General features: G+C 35.5%; 1 protein-coding gene across 1 annotated transcript in view; it reads left to right on the top strand.

Moving 5' to 3' along the window:
* COL5A2 (collagen type V alpha 2 chain) overlaps nucleotides 1-16753 on the top strand; it is a 738909-nt gene that overhangs the window by 346739 nt on the left and 375417 nt on the right. Inside the window, exons 9-11 of the mRNA XM_044075160.1 lie at nucleotides 690-734; nucleotides 3291-3344; nucleotides 14796-14849. Of these exons, the coding sequence (XP_043931095.1) occupies nucleotides 690-734; nucleotides 3291-3344; nucleotides 14796-14849 (153 nt within the window). The remainder of the gene's footprint in view (nucleotides 1-689; nucleotides 735-3290; nucleotides 3345-14795; nucleotides 14850-16753) is intronic.

Here is a 16753-nt window from a genome sequence, read left to right as displayed (position 1 = left end):
CTTGTATAGAATTTGGGGAAGTAGTAATAATAATAATAATAATAATAATAATAATAATAATAATAATACTCATTATCACCACCATCATCATCATAACAATAACTGGTTAAGACCACCCCTGTGGAGATAAGTGGGGTACACTGATTTTTTTTCTTCTGCAATTGCAGAAATTACTGATCTCGTGTTTTGGTCAGCATTATATTTATCTTTGAGTAACTGTACATAGTTAAATGATGCCCTTTTAGGGTTGTTTGAGAGACATAGCTCAGATGGTTTCCAAATGTATGACATTTGAAACAGTAACAAATACTATACAGCCTTAGTGGTCTCTCCTTTCTTCGGAATGACCATGGCACTATAAATACTTAACTTCATTAACTTACTGTGTTCCTTAATCCACTACCTTACTAGGAAAACTGCTACTGCATTCACAGTAGTTTCAGGGCACTGACAGCAGTATTAGGCTACTAGACTTGATAAATATTCTTTGATAAAAATTAGCTTGTCAGTCATTGCAATCTTGCATGAATATACTTAGAGAATTTATTTTATCATTATAACTAAAACCGTCACGTCTACTGAAGTGCAAGTAAAATGTATGTTTAATGTTCTCAGTCTGTGATGAGTGAATGCATTCAGTTCATTTTGCTGTCTATGAATTCACAGTTTTTTTTTTTTTTCATTTCCAGGGACAGATTGGAGCAAGAGGACCCCCAGGGTCACCAGGCCAACAAGTAAGTCTTTTTTGGAAAATAGACTAAATGTAACTACATATAACTTTATGTAAAGTTTGATTATTCTTTTTACTTTTCTGTCGTATGTGTTGGTTTGTGTCTTGATGTACTGTGACTGTATAATTCATTGCAGAATAGCATCATAGATATCTGACTCTATTACTCAGTTATTTGTTAATGTATATGCTTTCTGCATCTTCATAGAGAGCATCCAATAATACATAGTTGTACAAGTGGAGAGAGAATCATGGGTATGCCAAAAAAATAATCTAATTAATAATTAGTATAGCAGGACAGCACAGTGGCACAGTGGACAGTACTGTCGCCTCACAGCAAGAGGCTCCATGGTTTGATTCTCAGCTAGAGTCCCTCCTATGTAGATTCTCCATGTCCTCCTTGTGTTTGTGTAGGCTTCCTCCAGTTTCCTACCACATTCCAAAGACATGCAGTAGGCGGATTGGACACTCTAAATTGGCTATAAGTATGAGTGTGTAGTGTGTAAGAACTAATGTGGCAGGGCTAGCCACCTGGTGGTGTAAACCTTGTAGATGATTGACACTGTTGAAGTAACTCCCCAACTTCATGTGCAAAAATGGGAAAAAAGGGGTTGTGGATGGATGGATATAGATAAAATCTAGCATGTTATTTCTTATTTTACAGCTTTTGGTGTTTGGGGATTTGGAAGTTTTCAGTCTTATGAGCTGCAGTATATACAGAGCTGTAGTTGTAATGTTCCTGTGAGGAATGCAGACCTGTTCTCACTTACAGAACTGGTACTCTAAACAGTATTTCTACATAGTTATAGAACATCTTGTCACCTAGGATAACAAGCTGCTACTGAGCTGCAGAACATATGTCTGAGCCATTATCTAAATCTTAACTTGCAAAGTGTTTCTTCTAAGCAAGTCTCTTAAGCAAAATGTAGTCCTGCTTCATCCCCAAAAAGAAGATGTTGTACCTAGAGGCCTAGCCCACCTGGTTAACAGATGAACATAAAACATTAAATGATGCCTGCTAAGCCTTAGATATAGAATAAGCCATGAAGAGGTGCACAGCAGACTATGAGTGGGATGTCTGCTGGAAAATTATGGGACTGTAAAAAAAGTAGACAAAATTGTGTACCTTTTGCAATGTAAATTGCTCTCTGTCCTGCAACATTTCCATTTATGCTTACTAATAGCAAATGCATTCATTTTTCTGCATCTGTCGATAAGGTAAAAGGGGAAAAAGATGTAGACATATATGAGTCCCCAACATTTTCCATAGTATTTATGTCTCAGAAAATGGAAGAATGAATAATACAGAAAATGTCCCTCTACATTCTGGAAGGGGTTATGTACCCATCCTCTGCTTGCTTTTGTGGTGACTAGCAACTGGATCTACAAGGAAAATGTGAGGCATGAATTGTCAATTTCCTACTTAAACCTTTTTTATAGTTTCCTGTTACCCACCTAACATTTTAAATAAGGACATATTTCTTTAATTGTTCTACTATGCACCTAAAATGTACTCATCTCAGCTACTGATTCCTATAAGAACTAGAATGATGATTTTTTTTTAGACAAGCATTCTTAATTTTAAGCAAGGTTGCACCTATTTTTACACCAGCTTCCAGAAGGGAGCCCTGGCCAAGCATTGGACAGTGTATGTTTCTGGATAACATACATTTACTAGAATGCAAAAAATACTGAAATGACAGATTTAAGCAAAATGTAATACTTATTAACGTGAAATATTGGTAAAATTGCTTTCATCTATATATTAGCACATCTTATTGCAACAAATGTGTAAATGAGTTGTAATGCATATGCATTTAGCTGACGTGGTACATGCCTGGATAAATCCTTGTTTAAAGGCCTATTTCATTCAGATCTTCATACAGACATTAGTTGAATAGCTCTACATTCGTCTGAGTGAGTCTGGCTGTACTTTTGCCACAGTATTCTTTTGTTTGTGAACTATATTCACTCATTAGTAATCATGGCTCAAACCACAGTGGCAAAAATTAGTCAGATTGCTAACACTGTCTGTTGACCAGAACAGTTTTCTATACAAAATTAATTTATGACTTTACTGTATCACTTACTTTGGGTACAGTTCTAGGCTTCTATATACCACATGAGAACTGAGATGCCTCTGGGACTGAAATCTTGTCCACACATTGTAGGTGTGAGATCCTTTTTTACTATGTGAGTGATAAGTGTACTACATTCTATTACATTTCACATTGAATATTTCTGATAGCTGTTACACAAAGGTGATTATATTTTTACTTTATTTTTTTATGAAAGTTAAGTGCTGCTATCAGACATGTTATTCAATGTGGACAATACATGATATAATGTTCAATTTGTAAATACTTTTGTTTGTTGTTATGAATTTATATTTTAGTTAAGGTAAAGCACAAAGAACTTAATTATGGAAATATCAGTACTACTCTGATGCAAACAAATAATAGTAACAAATAAAATAATAAAATAACGTCTATATTACTGAGAATTAGGATTGAAATATTATGTTCAGTTTTGATATCTTTCTTTTTCCTCTATTAACCAGGGTCCTTTAGGTCCACCAGGTCTTCCAGGAGAAGTTGGAGATACAGGACCAATGGTGAGTTATTAACACATTGCTGAATCATATTTTATTTACCTATATCTCAGGTGGTTTGAACTCAGAGTAGGCTAAGCTATCATTATACAACTTTTTGACTCGCAAAATGGAAGAGTAATGAACTACAGTCTTCAGTACAGATGTTTGTCACCTCTATAGAAGCATATTAAGTCAGCCTCAAGACAGTGAATCTTCTGCCAATAAGATGCAGGACACATGTTTGAAATTAGAAGTGAAAGTCAATCCACCAGCACTGTAGAATAATGCATGTGCTGTTGACACCCACAGAAAAGATTTTTGGGTTAAATTGAAAATATGCTGAAAGTTAAACATTTGCATAAACAGTTAGTTCTAAGCAAACCACAAGAGGCACAAAATGCACGGAATGAAAGTACTGCATATGCATGATATGTATAATAACATGCACATGGGCAGTGATGACAATGCAAGGGTATTGAATGGCAAAAATGTCTACACTGAAAATAAATTCAGTGCATAGAGGCAAACACAGACACGGATAGTGACACAATGAAAGTACTGCACATGCATGGATATGTATAATAACATGCACATGGGCAGTGATGACAATGCAAGGGTAGTGAATGGCAAAAATGTCTAAACTGAAAATAAATTCAGTGCATAGAGGCAAACACAGACATGGATAGTGATGCCCAAGGGAGATGTTTAGGAAAGTAAGAAGCAACATTTTAAAACAACTGTTGCATAAAAACAATAACCAGGCTGCACCATTTTAAAATAATTCTGTTCTATAATAACAGTAATCACCACTATTAGTCACTCGAGTTTACTTTTAACTTTAATGGCAATCATGCATTAACCATCATGACTAACTGACCAGGAAGTGATTATTTTTACATTAACTCACAGTATTTATATAATTTTACATTAACCTAATATAGGGTAAGTATTAAGGTGTTGGGTTTCTAGATTACAAATAAATTGGAAGGACATTATGAAGATTGTTTTTTTTTTTTTTTGTTTAGTTTTGAAATTGCATGGCAGAACCAGTAAAATGATCTAAGTGTGTTAGTTAAGGTAAAGACATATCTCTCTATGTTTACCATCAGTAGTCACAACTATTAAGTATGCCACTGGGGTTTATCCAGTGAGTACTCAGGCAAACAGCTTCTTCAGGTGATGCTGAATTTGAAGGAAAATAAGTCTTTAGAGTTAGCCAGGGAGAAAATATATTGAAGATCCAGCAAACACATCTTTTTTTAATGAATGGACATCATTCGGTAAAAAACAGAATAAAAATCACCTTAAGAAGCTGGATAGATTAGCTGTAGTACACACTTAAGTGGTGTGAGAAAGAGAGAAAGGCCAAGGTGATGTTTAAAAAAGAAAAAAAGAAAAAAATGAAAGTTTTTCTTGCATATTATGATTTAGTTGCACTGACCCTTAGTGGAGTCAGACTCAGTTCCTAATGAACTTGTCAATATTCAAATTAATCATCCCATAGGCAATGAGGCTAAATAGAAAGCACCAGTCTCAGGAGGCAGTCAAAACTGGGAACAGACTGATAACTCTGGCAGTATGAGGGAAGGGTACACATTGTGTAGCTGTGACTGCTCTGGATAGCATATAAAAGGCGGGATTTCCATTAAAGTGTTTTGAAAATGGGATGCTGTCCTACATTAACTCCTAAAGTATAAGGCTAGAAATTCATCCTGAAACTGTAGTCTGGATTAGGTTTTGGAAAAGTGGCATAGCCAATTAACAAGCTTTGAATAAGTGACTGGGCCGCATCTTTAAATAAGAGTCATGCACGCATTACTGCACTGGAACTTCAGAATGTTTTTGTTAGATAAAGTTAGGTTTACAGATTATCTTTGAGTAATAACAAAATCCAGAAACATTCTGTTTACCAGATGCCTTTTTTAGAATGAAAGCATTCTTTACAAAATGCATTGCATCTGTTCTTCACACATTAGCTGTATTCTAACAATCGACTTAAAATGTAATGCAGATGCTGTTTGTGAAATGAGTGTACAAATAAAGGGCGATCATTCCCAAACATAAAGCAAAGTACACAAAGATAACTTTAAAATAATTCTATGTGTGAAGATGACATTCTTTGAAAATTGCACCAACACATTTTAAATTATAAATAAAATAAGCTGATATTGAAAGAAGAAAATATTGAAACAACTTCCATTTGGTTATTCTTCATTGTGAGCACATGTAGCTCCTTAGATGCATAGTTCTTTAATCTAAATCAAAAATGCACCTGCTATTCTCTGTCTATCAGTATTAATTAAAATCATATGCACCAGGTGCAGCAAAATAATTTAAGAGCATTATTTGCATAATTAAACTCTTTTGAACAGAAGTGACATTAATTGCATATTTTCAGATTTTGCACCTTGTTAGTGATTTCTTTAGAAAAAAAGCACAAAAAATCTAATTGTGTCAATACCTCTATGAAATAGTCAGGGTGCTATTAGATAGTGGAATCCAGTATTGATTTAAAGATGTAAAAGATGATTTCAAGGAGACAAGCATGTCACATCTGAACCCACTTAAAGTGTATGCATTTTAAATGAAAGCCAGAATCTGTGTCACAGGTCAAAAGAAAAGGAATTTCAGCAAAGTATTGTAAGCTGTTCTGTATATATATTTTAGATAGTGGCTGAAATGTCATAGCCCCAAATAAACTTTTGCATCTCTATGATGCACAACTAAATAAACTAATAAATGACAATAACAAAAAGCCACCAATGAAACTTTGACACAGTGAACTTTATTACTGAGCACTTTCATCTTTTAAAAAGCAAGACTTTGTCTGAGTAACAAATAAAAATGACCACAGTCCTTTTATATGAAGAGACAGCTAAATAGTAAAAACAAAAGATATTCTTAAAGGCATACTGTGAATTATATTAAAATAATTCTTAATACAGTAAAAAGACTAAATAAAGATGGATAATGCCCTAAATAAATATAAATGCAAATATAAATACATAAATATAAATATATGTGTATGTAAGGGTTTCCTTCAGAAGCTCGAAATTCTGAAATGTGGAATTTCAGTATTTCGAGCCTAAGAAGCTGAATCCACATAATAGTGAAAGTTTAGAAGCGTGAAATTCAAAACCTCGAATACCGGAGGTTTTGAATTTCGGGCTTCTAAAGTTCCGCTATGGTCATGTATTCAGGTAAGTGTGTGTGTGTGTGTTAAGGGGTTTGGGTACGGGCTGTGGTGTGTGTCAGTGTGTTTTGTCACTGTGATGTGTGTGTTGGAAGAGAAAGTAGCTTGTGTGATGGTGTTTTCTGTATGTTTGTATGTAGTGCAAACTTGGAGTGAGAATATTTAAGTAGGGGGGTGTGGGGGTTGCAGCCCCCTTCATGTAGTAGAGTGATTGTGTGTGTTTGTATGGTAGGTGGTTTTGTGTGTGTGTGCGTGTGTGCGTGTGTGTGTGTGTGTGTGTGTGTGTGTGTGTGTGTGTGTGTGTGTGTGTGTGTGTGTGTGTGTGTGTGTGTAGTTGTTTTGTGGGTTCGACTTCTTGGGCTCAAGATACTGAAATTCGTGATTCCAGTATTTCCATCTTCTGAAGTGAATATGTATGTAATTATAACAAACATAATAAATGTAAAATTAAGGCTTATATTTTGGTGAATTACTCTTATTTTCAAAATGCTTATAATAGAAATATTGTCATTAATATCTGGTGATTATGAGGCATTGAGCCCCAGCTGCCAACACAACTCTTTACTCTCTAAAAATGAATCTATATTGCCACAGGAGGGGATGCCAACACCGTATCTAAGGCAAAAAGTAAACTTCAACACAGGAACGTTGTAAAGTGGTTTGGTAGATTTTGCTTTTTTTAATATCGTAAATGTGTTCCTTGAACCTATCCTGCAACCTTCTATTAATTTTCCCTACATAAAAAACTTTGCAGGTGTCACATAATGCCACATACACTAAATGTGTGGTATTACAATTTACTTTCTCTGGACAGGGAACAGTTTTGTAATAATCATGAATAACAACAAACCATTTGCAGCTGCCACACTGTTGCATACTGCTGTGACTCCAAATATCCTTATTGGTAGTCAACTTTTAAATGCTTTTCAAATTCTTGCCCTTAGAAAAAACTATATTGGGGAATTACAAAGGACATTCTTTATTTCTGAACTAAAAACCAAATCCCAAAATGCCCTTCTTCCTTACAACACTAACATAATAATGTGCAGTGTTGCTAAATGGTGCAATAATGGAAACTATTTTGTGATTACTTCTCACAGTAATCTCATTTACATTGATGTTGGACTGACCCTTCCCCTTAAGTATTGGGGCGAAATGGTTTTGTTGTTGTTCAGCCACTTCTGCTTCTATTTTCCTTAAAAAATTAAATGGATAACACCTTTCCCTGAATAAACTAATCAGATGGTGTAGTTCATGTTGACAGATAGAATCATCTGAAATAGAATGGGATAATCTAACCATCTGACCTTTAACAACTGATCTGTTCTGGAAATGAGGGTGGCAGCTATCATCGTGTAAATAAGCATTAGAAAATATTTATTTTCTATAGACGGTAGAAGAAGAATACTTAGCCTCCAAATTCTTTCATAGCATGATAATGAGAAAATTTATACTTGTCTCATTAATAGTGTACATAAACTTGAGAAAATAAATAGACCCCTGCCATGAGTTCAGAAAATAAGGCCATTGTTCCTGTCCATAAAATTAACACATTGTCCAAATATCTGAAATAGCCATGTGTAAAGGAAAGGAATTCTGGGGTTAATCACATAAATTTTCTTCTACATGACGAGGATTATATTGACATCGATGGGGGTGGAAGCAGCACCCATAGCGACACCTGAGACCTAATGAAAGAATTCCCCTTCGAAAAATAAAAAAATATTATTTAACACTAAGTACGAGCTCTAGACTTTCTAAAATTGCATTTTAGTCCCTTAGAGTTGGTCTTCCCTTCTTGTTATAATCCTTTTATGTGCTTCTTTCACTAGTCCATTGAGCCATACAAACGTCACTACTTTCTAGGCCCAGTTTTACCTGGCCTAATTCCCTGTTTTCTTTAGGTCTTTGTCAGTCGAATTCCTTTCCTGAAAGTATCTTCAAAATTCCCATCTCCTAATTCCATGCTGTTCTCCAAACTCCTGAAAAGCTATAATGACTCTAATACTTGTGGAAACCTAATAATTGTTAACACCTTTCTTTTGCTCCACTTATTCTTTCTCCTTGTATGTGACACATACTATATTTTGCAACAGAAGATTGCCTCTGCTAGTTGTCTCTGTCTTTCTCTAGTACCAAAGCTCAGAGCAGAAATATTTTTCTTTCAGTTTTATTGTATAATTTGTATTATACATTCCCATGTCACTAGGAGCCTTAACTCTTTCCATGTCAATTTGCCTTTGTCCTGTTCAGTAAAGAATATAGTGGTCTACCTAGAGTTAACTAGCAACTGGTATGTTTTACAAGTCAGATTTCCTATCCTTTGTATCCGTGAACCATAAAAGTTTGCATCTTTACCATTTGGGCTTTTCCTTGCGTGATCTCAACATACCCTTTTAGATATTTTTATCAGGCCATCTGGAACTCACAAATGCCATTCAAAATAAAAAAATGCCAATATTTGGAATCCTGTCATTTCAGTGCTGTGATCCCCACGTATAGGAACAGGTTGCAAAGAGTCTTTTGGACCATATCTACCACCTTTTTAATGCACTCTCTACCTTTATTAACCTGCCTTATTCTTAGCTAACACTAGCTGACAGGACACTTGCTTCTAAATAATTTAGCCATCATTTTTCCTCTTTCTTGATGATGTACATTTCTTGGTTCTCTGCCCCTTCTTCTTCTACTGTCACTTGAGTCTGCTTTGATTTACATCTCTCAACACTGACCTTGAGATTCCTGTACAATCCTGAAAACCTGTATATAGACTAACTCATCTCCTTCGCAGCATGCCTTTTGGATAACAATTAAATCCTCCAATATGCCACTCAATTCTACATCTTTGTCTAGCATCCATCTTAAAATTTTTTTGCATAATTGTGTCTGTGCATGTGTGTGTGTGTGTGTGTGTGTGTGTGTGTGTGTGTGTGTGTGTGTGTGTGTGTGTGTGTGTGTGTGTGTGTGTCCTTCAAATATTCCTAGACATTTGAATAAGTTGATCATTTTTATTAGAATATTGCTGTGGTATAAGATTCACAGTAAATTAGTTCTGTAAAGTTTTCTGATAGAACCAAACAACATAATTTTAGTTTTGAAGGAGTTTAATAGAAGATGTTATAAAAAATGAAGGACTGCAATGCCAGCCAACAAAAAAAAGATACAAAGATACTGAAGAAAAGAGGTGATGTAATACCTTTAACTGGACCAACACAGTTTTACAAATACTTAAGCTTTCAAACTAACTGGAGTCCATGATCAGATAGCTAAAAGTGACAAGGAAGAGACAAATGGAGATAAAGTTTTGTAACCAAGTTGTCACATCTGAGCTTATCCCTTTTTCAAAGAGATGATCAAGCAGAAGGGGGTGATCTACTAGATCAAAAGGCCTGATATTGTCAATGAATGTAGCTTCTGTAATAATTCCTTTTAGAAGACAATAATGGCTAATGTATTGTGATTTTCAGTAAAGTGAGATGCATGGAGATTGATGGTAGTGTGAGACTTTGTTGGGTTTTGATTGTCTGAGTAATGATTTTACACATTTCCCCCTGTAACCATCACATTGAGAACACACCCATAAAAACTGATCCCATAGTTAACAATACAGAAATCTATACCAACTGTATCTACTGTACCAACTGTTATAAGGAAGTCCTTTCTCATTGCACAGCTGATATCTAAACGCATTGTGCATGGGTCCAAGGATGCAATCATTCCACTGTACTTGTCACTCATTAGGCCAGTAATTGGGTATGATGCCCCTTTCAGTATGTATGTATACAAACTTTTGTCACAAGTGGAATGACCAAAACACTTTCTCACTAAAAAAAAAAAAAAAAAAAAAAAAAAAATCAAGGTCTTCTGTCAAGGTCTTACAGACTGTCTCAAAGTCTTGTCCCTTTTCTCATTACCGTAGACATTATTGACAGATGACCTCAGCCTTGTGTATAAAGCTTCAACAGACTGTGCTGCCAGTGACCATGGCTGGTCCATATCTATAGTGGCCACATTGGCTAAAAGTCACAGATAACACAGTCTGCACTTGACACAGATGGGGTATTGACATACCAGTATTAATGCTGGGTCTGGTGTTATATCGGATCTGCTCTAGTTGGAACTGTTCATGCCCCCCCCAACTACAGGTCATGTTCCACCAGCACTGCCTTGTTTATATCATGGGATCCTCTGGAAAACACTGCTTATGCTTTCAGCACATTAAAGATTTGCCCAGAAGCAGTCAGAAGGCATTCATTTACACACAATGATCATGGCAAGCACCTCAGACAACACTGCAAGTTTCATGGCTGACTCAATTAACTTTGACAGTGAAGGTCAGATTGCTTTTCTCATATTTTTGTTCATGAATCAAGCTGAAATTAATAACTTATCCACAGTGCACAACAGCAGACTTGGTCACTTTGCTGCTAAACAAATTTGAGAGACGTGTGAGTGGAAATGGACATAATGTTCAATCGTGTGATATAAGCAGACCTTCTGTTTATCTTCTGTTCAAGTCTTTGGAAACAGTAGAGCTCCTGAGATCACCAGCATTTGCAAAATACAACTGATATGGGTAGACAAAAAGAAAAATGTCTTCATAGGTTAGTACTAGGGTAACTGCATTTATGGTCCATTGTAAGCCTAGCCAATTACCCCATGTGAGAACCAAACCCTGCACCTTGTGTCTGTAAGATAAACACCTTAACCAGAGATAATTGCAGCTTTGGTCACTTGGTAGAGACTCAGAAACAGAGGTCATTCTAGCCAGGCAAGACCTTCCTTATATAAATCAATGTTACTAGGTATTATGCAGACAATAGGAATTGATGGTATCAGAAGGCAGTCTCTCAGTTTCCATTTGCCATAATGTGCTTGGGAAAGATAAACTAGAAGGAGATCCATACCTCTGTATAAGGAAAGGAATGAATCCACACAGCAAAAGCTCCATCAGCAGAAGAAACAAGACATATGAAACAAATTTAAAAATCAGTAGGAAGAGCTTCAAGTATGATATTAAACATATGAAAAAGAATGATATGGTAGGGTCAGAGCAATGTTGAGATTTAAGAATACATTGCACAGGTATTTAAAGCAAACTGCATTTCTGTCCTAAGATTTTTGACAGTGACACTAGTTTGCTGCACACAGATGTGTTGTTTCCTCTTTATCAAGCATTTATGATATTCCATTGAAGGACATTACACAGTACAGCTGAGCAGATCTTACTTTAAGAAAAGTAATTCCACAGAACTGAGTCTGTAAAAGATCATCTGAAGGACATTTGGGGCTTGGGATAATGACATATAAAACAAAAGTGAACATGTTTTGATTTTTGCATTTTTAATTAATAAAATGGTAAGCAAAATAACTCGATTACTGTATTCTGAAAACTTTTCAGTAGCCAGATGGAGGTGATGTGAGGTTAGGGATAAAAGTGGGAAGGCAAGACAAGGAGAAGTCATTTGTGAAATGTGTTGCTTGAATGTGGTAGCTCTAAGAAATCCTTGTAGAAGTTCTGAAGAAGATGGCTAATAAATTCATAGTTGGCATCTTAAAGAGAGATTTCAACAGGAAAGTGGTAAGGAATGAAAAGATAGAATAAAACGAGGGTAAGCCAGATGTGCCGTGGTGGCTGTGTGTAGGGGGAAATATAAAATTGATTTTATTATTCAAAATCTACACAGAAGATTAATTACAGACTATATGGAAACGATGGCATCACTATGTAAAACTAACTGGAGTGATGTGTTTGGAGGAAAAAACTGCAGATGGACTGTGGAAAGGTTTGAAAGAGAAATTGAGTGCAAAAATAAAAACAAAATGTTTAACATCAGGATCTAGGCATTCAGCAGTTTGGGGAGATATATGGTGAGAGATAACAAATATAAGAAATGAAAGAGAGGTTGAACTACAACTTTCAAAATTGAAATGAACAAGCTGGACAGACAAATTAACCACAGTGTGAGTCATGATCAAAAACATTTTGACAAAAATTTACATAAAAATCTTGAGCATAATAGGAAACCTTTTTTATAGATATATAAGATGTCAAAGGAGTAAAGACATAAAATTGATAAAGTATGTGTAGATTCTAAAATTTATTCTCATACACAACAGATTATATATATATATATATATATATATATATATATATATAGATATATACTTGCAAAATCTTATGCAAAACAGTCTGGCTACACAAATGGGGTGATAAGATGTCCTAGTGACATCCAGGTAACCTCAAATACTGGAATCAAATTAGATTATATTGAAAAAGAACTGCACAGACTGGATCCAAACAAAGTGTAGGGAGGAGGTGGAATTAGTAATAATGACCTGAGAATATTTCAGCAAGAACTTACAGTACCATTGTATCTGTTATTTACTAGGTCATATAAATATGGGGAGATTCCTCAAGATTGAATACATGCACTTATTAAACGTGCTTTAAGAGAAAGGGGAGGAGGACAAGCCCAGATTCATATACACCATTACGTCTACTTTCATGTTGTGGAAAAATAATGTTGAAGGTAATATTGAATAAGTTATAGTCAAGACTGGGTAGGTTGGAAACTGAAACCATATATCAGCATGCATATGTTGAAAATAGATCGACTACCACCTGCAATGTGATGTTCTATAACAATATAATAACAGCTATGAATGAAAAATTGTGCCGTGATATAATTTATGTGGATTTGACAGGGTCATACACAAAACACTGATCAATAAATTAGAAAAACTAGGCATTGATGTACTTTTGAGAAGATGGATAGATGCATGGCTTATAAGCAGGACATGGCAAGTATTATACAGCAACTGGACAGGCGAAAATCCTTGGTTGCAGTCAGGGATTCCTACAAGGCTCTGTCCTAGGGCTTTACTTTTTTAGATTGCATCTTCTAGACCTAACTTTTTCATCTGAGGTGTTCTACAGTTTATATGCAGATGACCTGAAATGGGTTAAACTGATTTCATGTGTTACAGATAAGGCATGTTTGCAAAATAACTCGACTAAATTGACAATTTGGACACAGGAGAATAATATGCTGCCAAATACATCAAAAACTAAACATATGACATTTGGGAAACATAAATTGAAAGGTGAATATTTAATACAGCAGGCAGTGATTGAAACTGTAAATTCATTTAGGGAACTGGGTATATATTTAGATCCATCTTTGAGTTTTTCTAATCATATCAACCAATTGATAATGATAGTTATATAACTATAGGTTGTAAAAAACACTTTATAAAGTCTAGGAAATCAGAAATGATAAAGTCATTGTTTGTTAGTTACATTAGACCCAAACTTGAGTATGGAATAACAATATGGGAAACCCTATAAGAAAACAAACATGAGTAAACTGGAAAGAGTACAGCGGATATATATCAAGGGCATCCATGGATGTGAAAATTTAAGTTATCATGAAAGACTAAAATATCTGACCTTGTGCAGTGTCTCTTATAGACATTTAAGAGGAGGTCTTATTCAGGTATATAGGGCATTTAGAGACAACTACTTCTGGAAATGTCTGGGGTTATTAAAAAGTAGTAGAGAATCATCAGACAACCTATGCAGAAGATACTATAGGAATAATAAGTGTACTAATTGGTTTTCTGAAAGAGCAGATGATGCATGGTACAGATAATCAAATTACATTAACGCAAGTACTAGTTTAGATATTTTAAGAACACCCTGGAGACATATTATGGGAACAAGTATTTTGGTATATTGGCAGCCAAGAAGGGCCTTAATGCCTGTGCTTGAAATATAAATTTATATGCACGTGTATATATGTATGCACATCTGTTTGTACATTTGTATCGTTTTTGCAGTCATCTGTCCTTGCTGCAAAGAAATTATGTGGTAGTTAAAGCAGGTCATGATTTTTCTTGAATTATGGACTGCTGCTGGGAAGAATTGTTACTAAAGAATACATCTGTTAGTACACTGCATCACACACTTACCAGCTAAAACAGTGCCTAACAGAAACCAACTTTTTATTTTCTTATATCTAAAAGGCAGTGTTGCTAATATATTTAAGCTGGACAGAACTGTGCTTGAGAATCTTAAAAGTTGTGATTATCTGTGATTGTACTGTATCATCTTTCCTGTAGCTTCAAGTGCAGCCTACCATGAAAGTTTGAAGTACATGGCTTATCTTCATAAGATTGGCATTTTTAAACTCCATTCAGAAATGTGAATTTCATTTAACCGTTTTGATCCTTCATGTTGTCCGAAGTAATTAAGTTTTGCCTCTCATTTGTTTTAGGGACCTTCTGGCCCTCGGGGTCCAGATGGACCACCTGGAAAACCTGGGGAAGATGTAAGTATTACATTTTAATGCTGTTTAGTTTTACAGCTGGCTATGAATATGCTTTTTTTGTTGCTTTACAATGAAAACTCACAATATATACAAATATTGTGCTAATCATTTCATGTAAATGGTATCATAATATCCCATGCAATCTGAAGATTAGAAAAAATAAAAGATTATAAAACTTATATAAAATTCAAAGATATTAGTGGAACACCATATAATTAATTACATATCAGTCAATTAATTGATGCATATTATGCTCTCATTATCCATTACGGCACACATTTCAAAGATGAAAGACTATCATCAACACTTTTAAAGGCAAAAAAACCAACAACATTGGTTCCTGAATATTGAGAGGACATAATATGTAATATTTCTATGACAGCATAACAGAAGCACTGAACAATGATATTCTCAACCCAACACAGAAAGAGTAACTAAAGCCTCAAGAAGTGATAGAGGAGAAATACACAAGGAGCCTTAGTATTCATAAACATAGAATACAGAGTGTACAAGCTCTCTGACTGGTAGGTTTAGCACTACACTGTTCAAGATAGTGAATGAGAGACATTGATCATAGTCCCTCCATGCAGTGTACAGACAACCCTTATGCTTTCTGCTGCCAGTTCATTACAGATACCATCCCTAGCCCAACAGCAGCTGTACAACACTACACTGTATGAAATCGTTACACAAAACAGCAAGAAAAAAGTTTCATTGATTAATTTAGTTCCATTAGGCTAAAGATCTTTATTTAGGGCAGACATGAGGCTTTTTCATACTGATGAAGTAACATTTTACAAGAGCAACCAGCAAATTCCCCTACTCTTTTCAGTAAGTGCAGAGGTACCATCAAATCAGTATCCTCTGCTGTAAGGCCTAACTGTGATTTGTAAACATTGCACAGCCATTAGACATGATGGGAGTGCTATGATCATTACCATAATATGGTAATGCAGGGATATGCTATGGTACAAACTCCAATTGGTTTGCGCTCACCAGTGTCACAGTTCTGGTGGGGTAAGTGTGGACATGATAGCACCCTTGTGTGAAGCCTTCAGTAATTTTTGCATGTGTGTGTGTGTGTGTGTGTGTGTGTGTGTGTGTGTGTGTGTGTGTGTGTGTGTGTGCTGTTTAAACAGTGCTGATATGTTGCACAGCTGTGTGTGTGCTGACCAACATATTAACGAGGAAGGAGGATTACTGCACTGCCATGTGCAACACCATTAAAATATTTGTGGCTGGACTTTTGTAGGCTAACCCACTGTGATTATCTAGTACATCAATGTTGATCAAGGAGGCATTTCCTTTAGTACTTATATATCTTAGTCACAATGTGTTATCCTTTTGTGTGCTATGTTTTATTAATCACAAAAGACCTTGGTGCCGGAATATTGATTGGACAGTGTATGCCATATCTTAAAAGGTGACATATTGGAAATACCCAAGAAGCCCTGATATTCATAAAGATAGCAGAGAGAGGGTACAAACATTTTGATCCCTATGTGTAGCACATCAGCTTTAACGATGGTGACTGACAGCCATGAATCACAGGCTGCACCAGAAGTACTAAGTCATAATATTGAACAGCACCTCAAATCACGCAAATGGACTGAAAACAGAATACTATTTTCTTAAATTCAATGTTCTATTAAGCCAGTAAAAAGATGCAGCCAATAGTTCATGTATTATAAAAAGTGAAACTAAATGCACTTCTCTGGAGCACGTCACTGTATGCAGCATAACTGTTAGACACATAAATTGATGTGGCAAAATTTTCAGTACACACTTGGATAACACAAGGGTGACTCTTGACAAGGAGGAGGAGAAGGGTCAACTGATTCTATATATGGAATCTCAGTTGAGTATTACAAAGGCACACAGATGATGACAACACTTTCAGTCCA

The sequence above is a fragment of the Protopterus annectens genome, chromosome 6.part0 (assembly GCF_019279795.1).
Source record: "Protopterus annectens isolate FY-2018-M chromosome 6.part0, PAN1.0, whole genome shotgun sequence".
Classification (NCBI taxonomy): domain Eukaryota; kingdom Metazoa; phylum Chordata; order Ceratodontiformes; family Protopteridae; genus Protopterus; species Protopterus annectens.
The sequence above is the reverse complement of the archived record's forward strand: the minus strand, read 5'-3'. Positions and strand labels throughout refer to the sequence as shown.